General features: G+C 36.8%; 1 protein-coding gene and 1 long non-coding RNA gene across 2 annotated transcripts; both read right to left on the reverse strand.

Moving 5' to 3' along the window:
- Positions 1–13,070: 13,070 nt before the first annotated feature.
- On the reverse strand, positions 13,071–16,852 carry LOC144435944 (bone morphogenetic protein 1 homolog). Its single transcript, XM_078124585.1, has 5 exons — positions 16,736–16,852; positions 15,678–16,031; positions 14,742–15,101; positions 14,061–14,255; positions 13,071–13,646 (listed from the first exon to the last, which is right to left on the reverse strand). The coding sequence occupies exons 1-5, from the start codon at positions 16,773–16,775 to the stop codon at positions 13,456–13,458; spliced, it is 1,140 nt and encodes a 379-aa protein (XP_077980711.1). The 5' UTR covers positions 16,776–16,852; the 3' UTR covers positions 13,071–13,455.
- LOC144435457 (uncharacterized) lies at positions 16,781–17,964 on the reverse strand. The gene is made up of 4 exons (XR_013480892.1): positions 17,883–17,964; positions 17,409–17,426; positions 16,886–16,993; positions 16,781–16,800 (listed from the first exon to the last, which is right to left on the reverse strand). It is a non-coding gene; the product is annotated as an uncharacterized LOC144435457 (long non-coding RNA).
- Between the last annotated feature and the right edge of the window lie 2,222 nt (positions 17,965–20,186).

Genomic DNA, 20,186 nt, shown 5'->3' on the forward strand with positions numbered 1-20,186 from the left:
AAATGCGAGTTCACGGAGGTCAAAATGATTTCAAAATGTCTTTTAGAATCCAGTATTTTGAGAGAGCATACGTTTTTGTCCTTAGCCGGCCACCGTAGTTAGGTGATCGGCTGATGATGCATGGTTGCAAGTATTGCAAGATATTACATTTGTTACGCTTCAAATGATAACAATTAGATATCATCCTTAGAAGATAAGGATGCGTCATTGAGAAGGTATGTTCGCCCCCCTCCAAGATCTATGAAAGGACTTAAGTTGACATTCTATAAATTCAAGGTGAAATATGTATTTCAACAAATATCGATGTCTTTAATACCTTGTACAAAAGAGTATTCTATCTGGAATCCCTTTTCCTCATTCTCGCTGTCAGATTTGAACTGCAAATGAACGTATCTACCGGGGGACTCCACAGTTTGCGATATAAATAGAATTCCACAGAATGTGCCAAAATGTGGTGAAAGTTCTGACTGGCCCCAAAATATACTCAAATGGTCCTTGTCACTGGAACATATTTCATCGTCTTCCTCGAGCTGAAATACAAGGAAATCCATTTTGACGTGATATCCCTGCGGTGCCTCAATGGTCCAATGATATTCTCGTTCTGGTGGGTAGTTATTCGGATAAAGCGGTGACGTAACATTACCAGGTGCTTCGTTAAGTGTCACTTCTTGGTAATATCCTGGTTGTGTTCAACAACAACAAAATTGAATACATTTGAATTAGTTATACTATAGAACAAAATGTCAACTCTACAGGAATGTGCATGCAAAGATCCCAAGCGTGTATATTTATAAAGTGAAACATTCTAGGATTTCTATGGGTTCTATTTTTGAGGGCCGTATTATAGAAAACAGGAATTTGGAAAAAAGGTTACTTTTTACTTTGACACATTGAATTATATAACTTGGCATTATTTTGTAAGTTTGACATACGGCTGTCACCACACCAGTTCCACATACGACTACTTCAGTAATTATTAGTTGTGGCATGGGGATGGGGGGGGGGGGTCTCACAGAGATGAAGGGGCAACAGTGTGGTGTGATATTTGGGATAATGTATTATAGTGGAAATGTTGACCAAGGTCCCACCAATTTTGGTAGTTTGCATTGTCAGTCTAGGTCTTTGGGAGTTCTGGCCTTCAGCTCAGTTAATTAATTCAAAACACGGGAATTAATTAATTAATTAATTAATTCATTCATTCATTCATAGTCTTCACACAAATCAAATGTGGTGGTAATAGTGGGAAGCAACCAATGTGTCCCTTTTCACACTTGGCAGCATTTGACCAAAGTTTTTGAAATATTTGAAGGGGGGGGGCATGTTTTAGAGAAAAGAAATTGAGGGCGGGACATTTTTTAGAAATTGTAAACGGGGACGGTCGCATTTTATACAACAATCCGGGCTTGACCCCTACAATAACGGCTCATGGCTCTCGAAGGCATGATCCCCCTGTAATTACTGAAGGCTCCTAAAGCAGACGATATTTAAGTTACACTTACGTATGGTATACTTGAATATGTACCCTTGTGTATCAATAAGGTTATAATCTTCTGTGTATTCTAACGTCATGGTATTCGTTGTAGATCTTATGGTATCCGGTAGATTGGCCAAACAATATATGCCAATGACTGGAGAATTCACTGAATTGCCATCATAGACTATCAATCGTTCATAGGCATCGTCACACGATAATAACGCACTCGGTTGAGTCAGAACTGACGATACATTGATTTGTACCACCGCATCAAACTGACTGTTACTGATCGTTGTTCGACACCATGTGCTACCCGCGGGACGGATTGTCATGTACCGGGGTGAAGCGATGAATCCATCGAGACTAAGAAAATAAGCACCACAATCTGTGAAATAGAGCAATGCATTGATTATATACTTACATAGTGTGATTTTTTTGTATATTATATATATATACATGTATATATATATTTGTGTGTGTATGTGTGTGTGTGTGTGTGTGTGTGTGTGTGTGTCTGTCTGTCTGTCTGTATGTATGTATGCTCAAACCACTATAGAACATTTTCCATAGTGGTGTGAAGTGTACATGTACATGTATGTGTGTATTTTTAGACGAATTGCAACAGGCGTTTTGAGTAATTACATTTGTCATACCTACATATACACGGATAATAATTTCTGTGACTTACATAAATTTGTAATGATTCCTATATCCGTACCACATGTAAAAAGGTTAGAATCACTGTATTTTTGGTTAATAGCTTCTCTGTTAAAGCATCGTATTGAATGAAGCAAAAATGCAAAAATGAGCTTAGATGACTATACACCACACGAACCTATTCAGACTTATTGTCATAAAACTGACCGTCATGGAACGGTGGTATGGAATATTAACAGAAATGCAAAATACTTTATGATAACCAGTTTCAGACATCGATCTTTATATTATCACCCTACCCTGAAAAGTACGAAGGTCCCAATGTTGCACGCCATCAACGGTGGTATTGACTTGCACTGTCGCGTCTGTAGTATTGATCAAGTGGCAGGTGCCATCGGCAGAGACGTAGTCGAAAGCCCGGCATACAAACGACGTCTCTTTTAAACATAGCCTCATACACTCTTCTTCTAAGACTGAGTTCACTACTGAACCAATTTCACTTAACTCAGATGTTATCGCGTTGTATGTTGGCTTAAACAACTGCCATTCTCTACCTGAATACAAAAATTAAAATCACCATAAAACAATTATACATTATTAACTGTGAAACCTGAAGAAAAATATTCTGTATATATACGATCTGATTTGGAGTATTCCTCATCTTACTATATATTTTAAAATATATAGTACACTATATGTTTTCACTTCTTTTAGCTTGCTTCAACGATAATAAGAGAAAAAGTAAATGATATAATAGTGCAACATTTTATCAAAACGTATCTTTGTAGAAATCTATATTTTCTTCATCTTTGGAACTGTAAAAACATAAATTCCTACGCATCGCTAAATATGACCAAGAATTTGCTATGCTTAGAGTACGCCTGCGCATTTCAATTAGTAGTTAGGTACTGCCGTATGTATCACGCACGTTCATGGGTGTTTTGAAATTTTAGTAGAAAAAATCTTTAGAATAGAATTATAATCAAATGTCTCCATTTGGAGAATTTGCTGGTAATTCCTTGATATAGCCTACAGAGTGCGGGGTGGTGTGTGGTGTGAATATGTTACATATTATGTTTAAACTTTATATAGCGCAAAAAAAGCCCCATCCTACACTCTGTAAACTTGTAAGTTAAACTAAGGAAGTACTTATGAAATAGAGGTCCAAATCATGTCTACTTACTGCAGTAAGCTTCGTCATCTAGATTTGGGCAGTCTGGAGTGTTGTCACAACGTGTTGCTAATTCATTAAGACACATGCCGCCCTGGCACTGATACTCCCCATATCCACATACATACGGCTCTGATTTAAAAAAAATAATAATAGTAGTCATCGATTTATTAATAACAAAGAAGATGACAAAAACTAACGTTTTAAATTATTACTAGAACAAATGTGTATATATCGAAGTAGATAGTTTGTTTCAAAATTCTGCATATGTGCTATTAAAGTTACATAGTAACCGGCTGTTATTTTTCCAGTCGTATCATTAATTTCTTGTGATTTGTTTGAAAAATGTGAAGCGGTGTAGTCAAGGCACGATACAATGATACATTTAGATTGGTGACATGGGAAATGTGTTCGCAAAGCAAACTCTTGAAAATCCTCAGTCCCACTATTTTTGTACAGCGCTGCATTTTATCAAAATATGTGAGAAACTTGATTGTATTATGGTTTACTTGTTTTCAATAGTTTAGATATCCCCATGCATTCTACCCTCTAATAGCATTTTTAAATATGAGAATACCTACACGCAAGATTCCACTTTAAAAAATTGGTTATCTCCACGGCCAGGTATTAATTAACCAGACTCTCAACATGTTACAGTCATTTGACTTAAGTCTACTACATCCGGTACCAAGGTGACATGTAGGCTTGCTCGTCTCCGGGCTTTTCCATTCTTTATTTGAATAAAATAGTTGCAAACAACAATATCTGCACTCTTGTGTGTGAAATTATAACTTGACCGAGTGATTGCAAAAAAAGTTGGGAGAACAAAAATAGCCTCGAGTCGATTGTTGCGAGACTACTCAGTGGTAACTTGAAAAAAAAGTTGTTTTTTTAAGTTGAAGAAACTTTTCTTTACAAAACTAAAAATTAATAGCCAACTCAAAACATACTTTGAAGATTGTGAGACTACAAGAAAAATGAACCAAGGTACTGGTGTCGGTCTAGGGGACTTGGGCTGAACAAACTAAGCACATATGATAAATACGTATACATCATTACTATGCAAGGAACGCCGTTGCCAATCAACGAACGATAGCGATTGATGAAATATGCTTACTTGTTGGTGGAACTGTTCCGTCAAACACATTCTGTATAAACGAATCCGTAAAACTTGACACTTTGGTAAAAATTCCTGGCTTATTTTCTTCTAGACACGCATTTCCTCTACTGACGACACCAGCGACGTACCAGCTACCAGTAGCTACGTCCTCACAGGATAAGGGACCACCACCGTCTAACTAATGAATTGAGAGTATAGCATTTTTAGGCGACCGAAATATACTTTAATACTACTACCGCTGAACAGTTGATCATATAACTTGTAAATCTGAATTTGATTTGAGTTCAAAGTTCACAAGACAAGAGTATAGAATCTGTTGATACATGTCTGTCGCCAACATAGTACTTTTTGAAAGTATCTATGAATGAAATTTAAAAACCATTTTGAGAATGGATTTATCTCAACGCAATTAGGTGCATGATCGTATTATGTGTCCATGTGGTGTGAAATTTAACTCCAGTCTGCACTTTCTGAGTTGCGACTCGTATAAAATATTTAGCTGCAACGGATACGTTTTCTTTTGGTAGAGATATGATGACTTGCACGTTCTATCGTACACCCTGAATATTATCGAATCATCAGTTCGTGTATCTGTACATGCATGTACACATAATATGGAGCAATAAGTCAAATCAAAAGGTTATGTTCGCAATCAAAATTAGCGCCCTCAAGAAATCACGCTTTCAACCTGTCACAGTACTAATTTTGGATAACATCGACCTGTATGATTTATAACATACACAATGTCTGATAATTGGTATTTTAACAATTTCAGTAAAATATTGTTGGTTGACTGATCGAAATATAACACTCCACTCATATAAGACTTACCAGGCAATTGCCTCGCTGTGAGTACATTGTGCATACTATCATAATTACAAGACTTACCAGGCAAGTATCTCCCTGTGAGTACAGAGAACACTTGCCTCCCTGTGAGTACAGAGTACATATCAAGATCCGTAGACTTAATACCAGGCTAGTGCCATATAAGACTTACCAGACAAGTGCCTCCCTGTGAGTAAAGAGTGCATATCATATCGTCTGTTAAGATTTCACCAGGCTCAAGTAGAGATTCACAATTTTCGTTGGATATAATAGGTAAACTAATAGCTTGTAAACGTTCACTCGGTAAATCTGGAATGTGAGAAAATAACATAGCAACAGAAACACATATAGATTATAATAATAAAAATAATACAATACACAGATAACACGATCAATAATAACAAAAATCGAAAATCGGTCCGACCTGTAAAAACAATTCCGATTTTATGCAACCTATTTTTTCCTGAATTTGTACATTTAAATAAACACACATAATATATATATATATATGTGTGTGTGTGTGTGTGTGCGTGTGTGTATATATGTATGTATGTATGTATGTGTATGTATGTATGTATGTATGTATGTATGTATGTATGTATGTATGTATGTATGTATGTATGTATGTATGCATGTGTGTATATATGTGTGTGTCTCTGTGTGTGTGTGTGTGTGTGTGCGTGTGTGCGCGCACACACACTATTTTTCTATTGGGAATAAGGTCAAAACATTGTAACAAGTGGACACTAGTATCAGTACACAATCAGAAACAAATTCATATGCAAACACATCGTTTTTATCGCGATTTTACCATTTTTCCTCTATGACTCTGATTGTGAACTAATGAATTAATCATATGTTTGACGTACGTAGTGAATATTTTAACAAATGCAGAAAATTCATTTGTAGTCAATTGTTACATCATGTTTTGATGTTTTTATTTCCCCCAGTATAAATCCTGTAACTCGTGACTTTACGAGAAGTGAAGTTACTAGATTTATAAACCAATTTGATGAATGAATAGTAGGTGCTCAAGTTGTAACTTGACTTTGATACGATTTGAGCAGTGGGTGGAGGGTCTATGGATTTGAGTGATTGAACTTAGTCTGTAAGGTACGGACACGCCGTGTTTGGGGCGCCCTCATACATCGGTCAACCCCCTTTGCCGTTGAGGGCGTATATGACAGTCCACTTTCTCTATTCTTTTTTAGTGTTCGCCAAGCAATGGTTGAATCGTCCATGGTTGAATCTTTAAAGTGTTAATGGGTATGACTTTACGGTCGGTATTAATAAAGGCGGTGAGAATTGAAAAAAAAGGACAAATAGCAAGAATTGAGGGTATTTAACCTAATTTCCCTCTTACAAAAGTTTAATTATTGCATATTATTACCTTCTGATTGTGCACTTCCCCATCCAGTCACCCAACAGTTTTCACCGACTCCAAATTCCAACGATGAGGGCGGCACACATGCAGGTGTCACATATATAGAAGAGAGGTTGACCGCTGCGTCGAATTCAATAAGAGCGATGTCGTTAGCATAGCTGTCAAGATCGAAGTCTGGATGAATGTACACATTGGCCACATCTGCTATAACTAAGGTGCTCTCATTGAAAGCCGAACGGTACGAAGTGCCGAGATAAACAGCGTAGGGTACAGGATCGTGCCAATTCGCTCTGAGTAAGATGTAAACAGTCGTACACATATATTTAGTGGTTGCTATTGACAACGCCATATAACAAACTCTCATTCTTCTACTGAGATTTCATACAACACATACTCATGCTGTTCATAATTCCATATCACAAGAACACTAGCACTTGGATTTAGTGTGACATATTTGATTGAAATCATGTTCGATGCGCATGAGTCAAGTGTTGAGGTGTTTACATTCTGAAGTTCAAGAGCTGATACTGAAATGCAACAGTTTCATGGTTTTGCAAGCGTCATGTGTAATCCCAAGCTATATCTGGTTTGATCTGTTATATTTTACCGATCTACCGTTGCTTCTCTTGTTTCTCAGTGAAAACTATGTTGTGTGATTGGGGACCCGACATGCATCTTAACATAACCCGCTGCGCAGTGAGCAACGCTATCGCCGGGGCAACAAATAGATCAAAACCAAGATATACCTTGGGAAATATTGCACATGATGGGCTTGAAAAAAACAAACTCGCGATGTATCGAGTATCAAAATATTGCATACTGTTGCATAGCATTGTTTTGTTTTACTCAGGAAAAGTAGAAAAAGTGTTGGTAAAAATTAACACCATTCAGGTTACATATATTTTGAATAATCTTACATGCAATGTGCAGCTGTTAGAGCCCATTCTGGGTGTATAAGTGTTGCACCACATATGTGAGTGTCAAAACCAATTAGTCTGTTGATGGTCAACGCTGTTTGCCATGGCCATTCCTGAATATAGGAGTCATCACCACCGATTACGTTAACACCGAAAACTTTTTCACCACAGCCTAGAAATGGAGAAATATATGTATTACGTTAACAGGATTAGATTCCGTTTTCTTAAGTTTGCATTTAAGTGTTAACGTTGTTGGTACAATATATACCAGGATACTGTTTTTGCGATGTCCAATACAAGACGGTTTAACTCCAAAGCATATTAAAGGTTACAGTTTATCTGCCTTTTCAAAACTTTTTAAGAGAGAGAGAGAGAAAGAGAGAGAGAGAGAGAGAGACAGAGACAGAGACAGAGACAGAGACAGAGAGACAGACAGACAGACAGACAGACAGACAGACAGACAGACAGACAGACAGATAGATAGACAGACAGACAGAGAGAGAGAGCTTATCTTATGCCATTCAGTAATCAGAACCCCGGTGTAATACAACTACTAAATACAACAGTGCACTTACCAGGGTAAGAAGTTGCATCACACAACACAGTAAATGTGCCGATAAATAGAAAGGAAGCACCTAGTATCGTATTCACCATCATCTTGCTTACTGCAGGACAAGATAATAACATCAAATTACTAGAGTCGTACAAATCGACAGAGACAGTGGAGAGGATTTGGAGCTAAAATAACAATTGATCTACCTGATAGTAATATTGAAAGAGATATCGTGTGAAAATGCACTTGACAAACCTTTGAAGTTGTTGTCAAACAAGACATTAGACACAGTTGAGTTAGACTGTATTAAACTGATAGCGGTTGAAGTGTTTTCATGTTGAACAGTTTGAAGGAGTACCATGGTAGCATATAGCAGGAGTGTTTTTTTCTACAATGCTGATAGGATATGTATGACGTAATTGATGATACTAACTTTAGTACAATCCAAGATCACTATAGTAGAAAATAGTGACCTGTGAGGTGTAATTGAAATTCACGCGGGTTATGCCAAAGGATATGCCTTCTTCGCTCCTAATATTTTTTTTTATATAGTAGAGGTATTGCTATTACGACATGAGATGATCACCAAGATATGATGTAAGCCATCGTCGTAAACTGTAAGCCTCTTTACGGCACCGTCAAAGAAAGGAAAAAAATGAATTGCGGAAGCCGAAAAATGTAGGCTCTGACTTGCGGGGAATGGATGTAAGTATACTAAGATCGACTTTGTTTGAAAACGTTTGATTTGTCGACAACACAAATTGATCATACGCATACCAAAAGTATTAACACTACTATTAACTGAAGAAAATAAAGAAAGAAGAACTTCAAAAAGCATTTTAACATAATATCTCAAAGTAATATCATACATATATGGCTCAGAATTTCTGTATATTTATAACGTGTGAATTCCACATTTCACTTAATGTAAGTTTATGAAATGAGATGTACTGCAGGTGTATGTATATTACACTGAGGATATTGTGTATATGAATATTTTGCAGCAGGTGTACGTTGAGTGATATGAGGAGTCTACGAATGCCACAGATCGTCAGTAGAGGAGTGAATGCTACAAAACCAAGATGTAAATACAATAGTTTCTTTTTACTTACATTTCATATCAACCTAGTACTCAGCAGTCATCCACCATCATCATCACCACCAACCAACTATCTAAAATCATAAACCCGAATAGCGGCTCTCTCTTTATAAAGCCTACTGATATCAGTTTGAATATGCAGAAAACTTGGGATTGATAAAATCTGCCCTGGCAACAACCCATTGAAAACGACCGACTTTGTTGTTGTTTTTGGTGTCACCATGCCTACCGTACATAATATTGACAATATGACACCCATTGTTGCGTTTTTGTAAAGTGGGGAAAAAAAATCATATTTTAACAGATTGTAGCAACTCAATCTGATTCATTTCAACCTTGGCAGAAAATAGTTAATGAAGATGGTTGCCAGTCCGCACCTATTACCAACTATATACTTTCATATATGTTATGGTTCCAAGTTTTATTCTAGTTTTTGGGGGGTGGGGGGTGGGTAATTTTTTGCTGCGTATTTACTTCTATTTGCTATTTGCTAGCCTTCTTAAAATTCACCTGCTGTATTTTACATATTGAAGCATATACCTTACCACCATTTTGCCATCGGTAGAACTGAAACAGGATAGCTAAACTATTCCATGACGTAATTTAGTATACATGTACGTCGTATGCAAAAAAATGTGTGAGAAATCCGGTAATACATCAAGTGCATTTAAAATTATGTCAGGGTACGTTTTCAATGGCATGTCGAAGGGAGTACACCTGATGTTAACATCACGCTATGATAGTTTACTTGAGGTCTTTCATAACTTGTATATTATAATAAATTAGATCCCCATGACTTTCTGTCAAATTGTCAAAAGGATATGACGATTTTCAGTCAAATTTTTAGTTAATGTCGAAGAAAGAAGCTAATTTCAATATACTACTAGTATGTGTTACCATGGAAACAATAAATATGGCGTTTATGTATACGTTTGTTTCTATTGTATATTTGTTTTGACTAGCTAGAAATAGTTGATATCTTAAAACATCGACCATCACACCATCGTCGTACACCACAGCCTCTTTTACAGCACCTTCCGACGGAAGAAATAACAGCTCTGGTTTGCGAGGATGCCATCATATCAAACCAGGAAGCTGATTGGCATGGACTCAGACCACTTTAGCTGTCTGAAGTGTGGAGAACTCCTAACATGCACAAAGTTGAAGGACGCCTTTGTTTTTTTTTGTTAAGTCATCATCGATCACAGGTGCGACGAAATCGTTTCTGATGAAGAATGGAGAAATTGTGTACTGGGAATTGTTTCTCTACGTGAGGGTAAGAAATAAATATTTAATATGATTACATTGATTGTGCTTTGATTGTGTTCGGTTCGATTGTAAGTTCAAAGATGTTAAATTTCTCACATGTGTAAAATCAAAGTAGGAAAGAACTTTATTGTGAGTGTCAGTACTTTTTTCTGATTTAAGCTATTTTTTTCAAAACATTATCAAAGTCTTGAACCTTGGACAGTTTATCTTGTCCTAACAGCGTTTCCATATATTTATTTTCAATTCATATAATCTAATAAGTTGTTTATAGTTTGTAAGGTTCGCCGTGACGGGGCGCCCTCACACATCGGCAAGTGGAGGCCGGTGAGGGCGGAAGGACACGGCGTATATTACAGTGTAGTTTCCATTTGTATAACGCCGCTTATTCAACTGTAAAAAAATTCCTCAATTCTATCTCACCTCATCATACCACACCTCCCTACCAACACCTCAAATACACTAAGCCTAACGTCCTAAGGGGCGAGATCAATAGTTCACTTGTGTAATTCTGTGAATGCTATTACAACAAGTTAAACACGACTGAAGTAAATCCCTTTCTCTATGTGCTACACTCGTTTATAGCATTCATATCAAGTGTAAAAGTATACTCTTTCAATTGGTTTGTTGCCAAGCGGCATGTGGCGTTTGTAATATGCATATGGTGGTCAATTAACAAATGAAACAGTATACATTTACTCTTGATATGGATGCTATAAATGATTGTGGTACAAACAGAAAATGCTTTACTTCGGTGTTATAGGTTGTAAGTTAGGTGAATGAGAAGAATCCACGATGTTCTATAATTAGTTTTATTCAAGCAACCATAGTCAATATTACAATAGGAGTGACAAAAATATTTACTCTTTCTTCGCAGTATGATTTCGATACAATTCACAACTATAAACGTCTTTGAATTATAATTACACATTGTGCTTCAACCGATTTTTAAATAAACCAGTGTATATCTTTTCACGATTTTATTAGTCGGCAAATAAACATTATATAATTTGATTTATTTAATATTAAACATAAAACTTTCTTTCTAAAATCTAATAAATTCAAATGACGAATGACTGAGTTGAACATATCTGATAAAAACTTTTATCAATTTACAAATTTAAAATAGCCTAGTTTTCTCATTTTGAAATAATTACAAGTTATTGGAACATGTGAGCGCTACATTGATTTTAGAGCCATTTTTTGAAAGTTTTTGAAAGACTTTAAAAAAAAAGAACAACACACATTTTAATGAGTGGACTTTGAGGGCAAAGCAAAAGAGGGAAACATCTAGGAACTTCACATGCGCCCTTAGAATGTATATTTAATATTTGACATCCTCTAATGTCCGACTAGCCGAGAGGTATATCTCTCTTATTTATATCTGCCAGTCGCTCCAGCACTGAATGCTTAGTTTTCCATAGAGTACAGAACAGCCATCTAGTGACTGGGAAAATATCAAGTACCCAGATACAAGACAAAACAGCCATCTAGTGACTGGGAAAATATCAAGTACCCAGATACAAAACAGAACAGCCATATAGTGATTGAGAAAATATCAAGTACCCAGATACAAAACAGAACAGCCATCTAGTGACTGGGAAAATATCAAGTACCCAGATACAAGACAAAACAGCCATCTAGTGATTGAGAAAATATCAAGTACCCAGATACAAAACAGAACAGCCATCTAGTGACTGACAAAATATCAAGTACCCCACTGGCAGATAAAAATAGCTAATACTATTGATAGTTTTCCACTGTTAAAGCTACGTTTGCTGTCACTGGAGTATTATTTCTTCGATCAGACACCCAACAGTATATTCACTAAAAATTGAAAATACTAATTATTGGAGACTGTACATGCTAAATAGGGCTCGATTTGATCCATAAGTAGTACAGTAACAGATTGGAATTAAGATCGCGTTGGGCAGCTGATTTTTATTTATAAAAATCAAATTGAATGGATTTATTATACCATTACCATACAGCTGCACAAATACGATTAACCATGGGTGTTTCAATACTTTCCAGGGTGTACGTACAATATTACGAGTAAGTCAATTCTATTTAGCAAAAGAGTTTCAAAATACTTTCCAGTTGCAACGCAACTAGTGTAACTTTTTACAGACAACAGAGACAATATCATAAACTCCAAGGTCAGAACAAGAATTCACATCTTGGATTACAAAATATTATAGAGTAAACTATGTATAAGTTGTTGGGTTTTAAAAAAACAACAACATTTGTTATCGTTAGCCCTGAAGAAAATGCCCTTGTTTTTTTAACACCCGTGTGTATTCACTCGGTACATGTAGATTACATTACATCACCCCCAAAAAATAATACTGGAAATCAGATTTCTCGAAGACTGACTAGAAAACTACTTTCATGGGAACATTTTGTCTCTCATCTTTGTACATTTGTACTTGTAATAATTTTTGTCTCGCCAATCTGTTTGAACTGTTTTGGAATCCATAATTGTAAACAGAAAGTCAGGATGTAAGTTATCAGAAAGTTGTATTAATATCAAGATGGAATAAATTTATGATAACAAATACACATTGTCAATCTAGCAGTCCAAGTTTAAGATGTTTTTTTCCTTCTTTTGAAAAGATAAACTTACTTACAGACTCTTGGATAAAATACCCCACTCTCCAAAACACATTTCAGATTACATGGTATCAAATCAATTAAGACGGACAGACTGGACGTACTATATAGTGTACGATATAATAGGAATTTATTGAATTTTTTTGACTGAAATGCCTCAACAAAACTCATAATGCAAACAAACACATTCTTTATACAGACGAAATCTTGAATGGAATTCAGTTTTTTCCGATATGTTGGACTCTAATTCTATTCTGGAAAAGTCAATATACCTGTTGCCTGTCTGACAAACATTTGGCATCAATTTCGTAACGCGTGCTACGAGCAAACTAACATTTCTTTGATAGCGCCATTTACGTTTGTTTTAATGCTTTTTTTATTCAACTTTGACCTCGATGTCCAATCCTTTGTTGTCCTTTCCATCACTAGTGACGTCATCACTGCCACCTGTTGCCCCTTCTTCATTACCATCAGTCTCTTCTTCAAAGGAATCAGAAGCCTTTGACTTGGCTTTCTTCTTCTTCTTCTTTGGCTCCAATTCCGTCAAGAATGGGTCGGTAAGACTGACTGAAAATACATGGAAACAAAACGTCGTTTTATTTTCAGCGACAGTATGGTATAATTACCACACGATTATTGCAATACATACTGGATGAAGTAGTGGAGTTGTATGTAACCTGGGAAAAAAATTCCAATGATATTTATGAGTTGTTCTCTCGAACAGATACATGTCATATTTTTCGTTCCTTTCTTTGTCTCTTACAGTAACTTGTTTGTAAATAACAGGTTCTGTTTGTCCACGCCCTGGTGTCAGTAGTTATAGTTAAACCGCTATCTTTATAGTGTGTCTTGTTAAAACGATGTTACTATGCATGAAACAAGTGTAGTACCACATCGGTTGAGTTTCTGTAACCAGTCGAGATAGTATGTCATATTTGTAAAAAAAAAACACGTTAAGACAATTAGAACCCAGTTCCTCACCTCCTGCATAATGTCTTAGTTTCACCTCACGTCCACTGATAAGATAAATAGATGCACTCAACATAACGATCATTACAAAACCAACGCTGCCAAATACTATCGTAGTAATATAGAGGGCGCCACGGTGAGCCTTGACTTCGTTTATCTCGTCTTTCTCTGCCTGACATGGATCTTCGGTTGAACTTTCTGTTTGTTCTACGTAATGAGGAGAGGAAAAGAATTGTAATGGATTATCCATATATCATTTCAGTGTAAATAGTAAATTAGTTTACAGTGCGTAGAAAACCATGTCATGATGATGATGATGATGATGACGACACCGACGTTGTTGTTGCTGACGTGGTGGTGACCACTATCACAATCACCGCCGCTGCCGCCGCCACCACCACCACCACCACCACCACCACCACCACCACCATCATCATCATCATCATCATCATCATCATCATCATCATCGTCAGATATAGTCTGTAAGGTACGCCGTGACGGGGCGCCCTCAACCATCGGCCAACCCCTAACACTTTTTGTGCTGGACAATTTAGCCATTTAGCGCCAGTTTAATCTATAATAGGATTATGCCTTTGAATATCTAGGGCTCTAAACCACAGTTTTGTATACCAACACAAACGAAATACCCCATATAGTCAAATATCCTGACCCGGTCTGCGTTTGTTTATTTACCTGCTTCATAGTGAAAGAACGCCGAGAATCCTTTACTGTTCACCGCGTGGTCAGAAACGAATTTCATTGAGAGGTCCTTGGAGGTTGACTCGATGATATCCGGTAATGATTGGCCACAGTAACGCCCAATCAGATTTGATGACGTCATCTCAACACCATCATATACTTCTACGAAGTCATAGTCACAGTCAGTCCCGTATTCCAAGTCAAAATCGTTGAACTCTAGTACCACTTTTTGATCTGAGGGCGCTGTGAAGCTCCATACGTATTCTCTAGAGTCGAGATAGTTGTCGGGGTAACCGGGTGATTTAACCTCTCCAGTTGCTGGGTATTGTAGATATCTTACTTGTTCTCCAAAATCTGTGTTTATTGAACAAAAAAATTGTTTTCAGAAATTGTAGAAGGTTTTCATAATAAAATGAGAGAGGGGTGTTTCAACTTATCGTTTCAGCTTTTCGAATCCATTTTCACAAAATGTGAACCGTTTGGATGTTACTACGTATAATACGTGTACCATTTTGTTAAAAGCCCTAAGATATTAGAAAGCGGTCTTAGAATGGTCAGAATCTAAATAACAGTACTTAAATCAAAGAATACTTCGTTAGCAAATAGTGTAAACAATCTAGCATAAAAAACGTTCCCTTCCAAAAAGACGTCTCTAGGCATACCCTACAAGTGCAGTTTGGAATTAGACACTTTAGTTCATGACACGTGAAATGAAAAAAAAAATCGTGCTAAAATGTGCAACAAGACAATTTACTGAATAAGAAAACAGCCTCCATCTGATCTGATAGTTTTCAACATTGTCCAATGCATCTATCACTATTGAGCATAGCAACAACGTTAGTGTCTGGCACCACTTACATGTATTAACTCGTGTTCAACGGAATTTTCATATAAAAAGCTAAGATGACACGAACTAAGAGATTGACTTACTCATACTATAAGCAATAACAAATCCAACTTCTTGGCTTGGCGCCAAATATTCTATAGCCACTGTATTGCTAGATGATATAAGCGATTTAGGCAGTGTTTTCAGACAGTAAACTCCAAGCACCTTCGATGAGGAGGTTGGACCGTCGTATATGATAACTTTTTCTTCTGAGAGATCACTACTATCACCTGCCGCCGAATGAACACGTACGTATGGAAACTCTAGGTTGATATGGCCATCCGGTTGTGAATTTGTAATGGTATATTTACACCACTTGGTTGAACTGGCGATGTTATCTTGCCATCTTGATGACGCAAGTAAGCCAGCTGCCTCGGTTGTTATTGTTTGGCCACATTCTGGAGTGAATAAATCAGTAATAGATAAAGGCTTAGAATACCTTAACTACCTGTACTACAGAATTTAAATATACCTAATAACCTAACAACCTATCAACTCTTCCACCATCCGTATATCCCTACATCCATCCATCCACCAACCCACCAACAGTCCGTCCGTCCGTCCGTCCTTCTGTCTGTCCAGTCCATCCATCCATCCCTCTATCCCTCCCTCCCCGGCTCCCTCCCTTCCTCCCTGCCCAACGTCCTAAGTGAATGCATGCATGTATGTATGTATGTATGTATGTATGTATGTATGCATGTATACATGCGTACGTACATTCATGCATACATAGTATACATACATACATACATACATACATACATACATACATACATACATACATACACACGCATACACACATACAGACAGACAGACAGACAGACAGACAGACAGACAGACAGACAGACGGACGGACGGACGGACAGACAGACAGACAGACAGACAGGCAGACAGACAGACAGACTCGTTGGTTGGTTGGTTGGTTGGTTGGTTGGTTGGCCGTTGGTTGGTTGCAGGCAAAAATCATTGCTATACAATCCATATTATTCTACAATAATCGACGCTGAAATAGTTTACATTTTTACAGTTTACGTTTAAAAGTATTTTAGACTGCAAAACAGTATGTGACATTAGGTGACCAATTCATAAAATATAACTTTACCTGGAAATGAGGAAAGTTCCCAATGTTCAGAATCAGTCATTTCATCTACCGTAATGAGGGCTGGTCTGTTATTTGAATTTATCAAATTGCATGTCTTATCTTTATCCGAGTATTCGAACGAATGACAAACGAATTCAGCTTCGTCCATACATAAATCAGCACATTCAGTTCTGCTTGTAACTGCTAACGATCGTCCAATCTCATTCTGATCAGATATAACTGCGTTATACGTTGGTTTGAATAATGCTAATGTTGTATCTATAAGAAAGTGAAAAGAATACTTATTGCTTAGCTGTGAGGGCACTACTAAACGTTCATTGCCAAGAAGTGCAGTTACGCAGCAATTGTTTTCAGAGGTTGACAGCTATGGTTTATAGTTGTTTGTTTGGCATGAACAACGATGCTACTTATATCCGATTTCTGAAATACGTCCCTAATTCTAGAACGTATGAGATTGCAAAATGTCATAGATGGCAGAAATTAGTATGTAAGGTACGCCGTGACGGGGCGCCCTCACACATCGGTCAACCGGTGAGGGTGGAACGACATGACCTGACAGTCTGGGTATAACATAAATGCTTCAAAATTTGTCATCGTCGTTACCAAGGCAATATTTCGCGTAGTCACAACGATTGGAGTCGGGATAAGCACACAGAAACTTTAACATGCTTACCTGAAATTTGCTTTGGAGCTGATAAACGAAAGAAAAAAATATGAAAGAATGTGAACTATTTAAAATAGTCATAATAAATGGTGAAATGTGAAGTACTGTTTTCAAAATTAGGTGATAATGATGTTATTTTTTATTATCGCTGAAAGTTGGAATCATAACCGTATCATGTGTCCCGAGAAACGTACCAGCTGTCATTGCTGGTTGTGTACGCCCGCATCACGTTATAATTATCTCATATCGATTCGATATATTGTGTTTCATCACCAGAGGGCGCGATTTAAGGTTGATAGGCAACATATGTATTACAAATATTATTGTAAATACAGACCTATGAAATTGCACAGCTATTTGAATTGCGAGAAAATACTAGACTTTAATGACGTAATAGGGCGGGCTGATAAGGCTGATGACGTCATAATAGTTTAATGCCCCTTTAACAGCCGAAACAAAATAAACAAACTACATTTAACGTACCTATATCATTAACAGCATAAACACAATACATCAAACACACGAAAGTCAATATTTTGAATTGTGTCTCCATGATGAAACTTCTAAATTATTACCAAGAATGAAATCTAGAAGAAATAAAAGAATTGAAAATGTTACGTTAGTTTTATTTTAAATTCATAATTCATAATAAACGAACCATTAAAACACAACAGTCTAATACTTATAAATGTGGTGTTGTTGTTGTTGTTGTTGTTGTTGTTGCTGTTGTTGTTGTTGTTGTTGGTGGTGGTGGTAACACTCTTAGCCCAGACACTTGTCTATCTGACTGGATATACCGGTGAACGATATTTTCGAGCCGGACAACCAAGTCTTCGACCACGAATACTCTTGGAAACGTAGAGTGCGCTAGCCTAGAGTCAAATCCCAAGAGGGAAGACAATAGTCAAAATCATAACATGACTTGACTCTGATCTAGGCTAAGTGTGTGCTAACGTATTGTATAATAAGTCCAAAGAATATATAGTCCAGTCAAAATAAGGTTTGATACGGACATAATGACAACAGAAATTATTGTTAGTGTATCTTACTCAGAATTTCATACTGTACAACATATCAAAAGTCTAGAAAAATTTAAGTGGTGGAACATGGTGAAAATAAGGTTGTTATTAATTAGCGTAATTGGCGGAAATACTATATTCATCAAATGTTGTTTATGCAAAGAAAAACCTATCAAGTAAGATATCTATGGTTAGGTAGTATAATGGTATAGTGGTTCACCAGTGTTTAGATTATTACACATAGCAACGATTAACTTTACACCTTTGATATTAACCAAACGTGTGGTACATCTAGTATAAAATTGAAGTGTGATATGGTCTTATACAACTGTTGACATCAGACCGGAACTTGTTACAAAAAAAGGGAAAGCAAACAAATGAATTGGATTAATAACACTTGGCTCCGCATATTGGAACACCAAAGACCTGTATTACACACCTGTCCATGGTTTGATAAATACAGTTTTATTGGCCTCTTTATTATGGTATGTACATGAAATGTCACCAGAACTGGAAATTTGTTTGTGAACATGAACTACCATGTAAAGAGGCCACAAAACTGTTAATCAAACAATGGAATGTAATACATGTACACGTCTCTAAACATGATGTACCAAGTGTTATCAATTGTTTACTTTCACTGTTTGTAACAGGTTCTTTTCGTCCACGGTCTGGTGTCGGCAGTTGTATATCTCCCTATCAGGAATATCATAGGGTTGGTGCGTGTTGTTCTATGTATATTGTAGATATGATTTGTAATCTACTAAATATTCAAGTCCTCGACATTTAAATGTCAGCATTGTTTGACTACTCAAAATGAGATATTTGTGATTGGTTTGATTATGGTATTGATAGGGAGTAAAGAAACGACGGTGTCGAAACAAACCCGTCTCAACTAGTGCTGTCCACATACGCCCAGTTTCAGAACTGTTACTCGGTGTTTTGCCCCTTTTTGAACGAATGAAGTAGTCTCACTTTGGTCCTGACAGAATTCATATCCATTCCAAACAAGCATTATAATATCAAGCGAGAGTTATGTTAATGCGTGATAACAATACACTTTTTAACAAGCCTTCATTCGAAGACACAGCCCATCTTTTGTGTGCTGTATTGTATAAGATGATTAGCGTTTTGGCAATCTTAACATGAAAATGCTTTGTTGGACTTTCCCCGGGATGCAAACGTTGTAGTTTTGGGTTTCCAGTATAATTAGTAATAACATTTGGCCTTCTTAAGAGTACAGCTAGAATTATAACCCCTTTCTCTCTCTTCACTTTGAAAATGTTTGGCAAGGTCAAATGTCATGCTCTTATTAGAAAGCTCATAATTGATAATGTGTGGTTAGACACTTGAATGGTGTCCAGAGGTATCAAACTTTTGGAGATAACAGGTAAAATGTTATTGTTATCACGAATATGGCCGCCATTTTGCTATACAGGTCAAAGTCACAAAATTAAGTGACTTGCATATGCCTCACATGGTCAAACCAAGTCATGATTAAAATATTATCACTTGACATGTTTGACACGAAAAGCTATGAGGTATCGAGGATAACCACAATATTCATATTCGATTCAGTCACAAAAAAAGTGGCATGCATATGTCTCCCATAGCATGTTACCTTTGTGCCAGATTTGATTGAAATTGGTTGGTGCATGCCAGAGATATGAGGGTAAACACATAAACAACAAATATGGCCGAATGGTTCGGTCGCAAAACAAAGTGACGTACATACGTCTACAATAACACGTTAGCTTTGTGTCAGGTT

This window comes from Glandiceps talaboti, chromosome 5, assembly GCF_964340395.1.
Source record: "Glandiceps talaboti chromosome 5, keGlaTala1.1, whole genome shotgun sequence".
Lineage (NCBI taxonomy): Eukaryota > Metazoa > Hemichordata > Enteropneusta > Spengelidae > Glandiceps > Glandiceps talaboti.

Excerpts from the sequence above, each read along its gene's own strand:
- LOC144435944 (XM_078124585.1), bottom strand. The coding sequence starts at position 16,775 with ATGACTGATTCTGAACATTGGGAACTTTCCTCATTTCCAG. Across the intron at positions 14,256-14,741 it reads GTTCTTTCACTATGAAGCAG|AACAAACAGAAAGTTCAACC; the intron begins GTAAATAAACAA and ends CTCATTACGTAG. Across the intron at positions 13,647-14,060 it reads ACTAAGACATTATGCAGGAG|TCAGTCTTACCGACCCATTC; the intron begins GTGAGGAACTGG and ends ATGTATTTTCAG.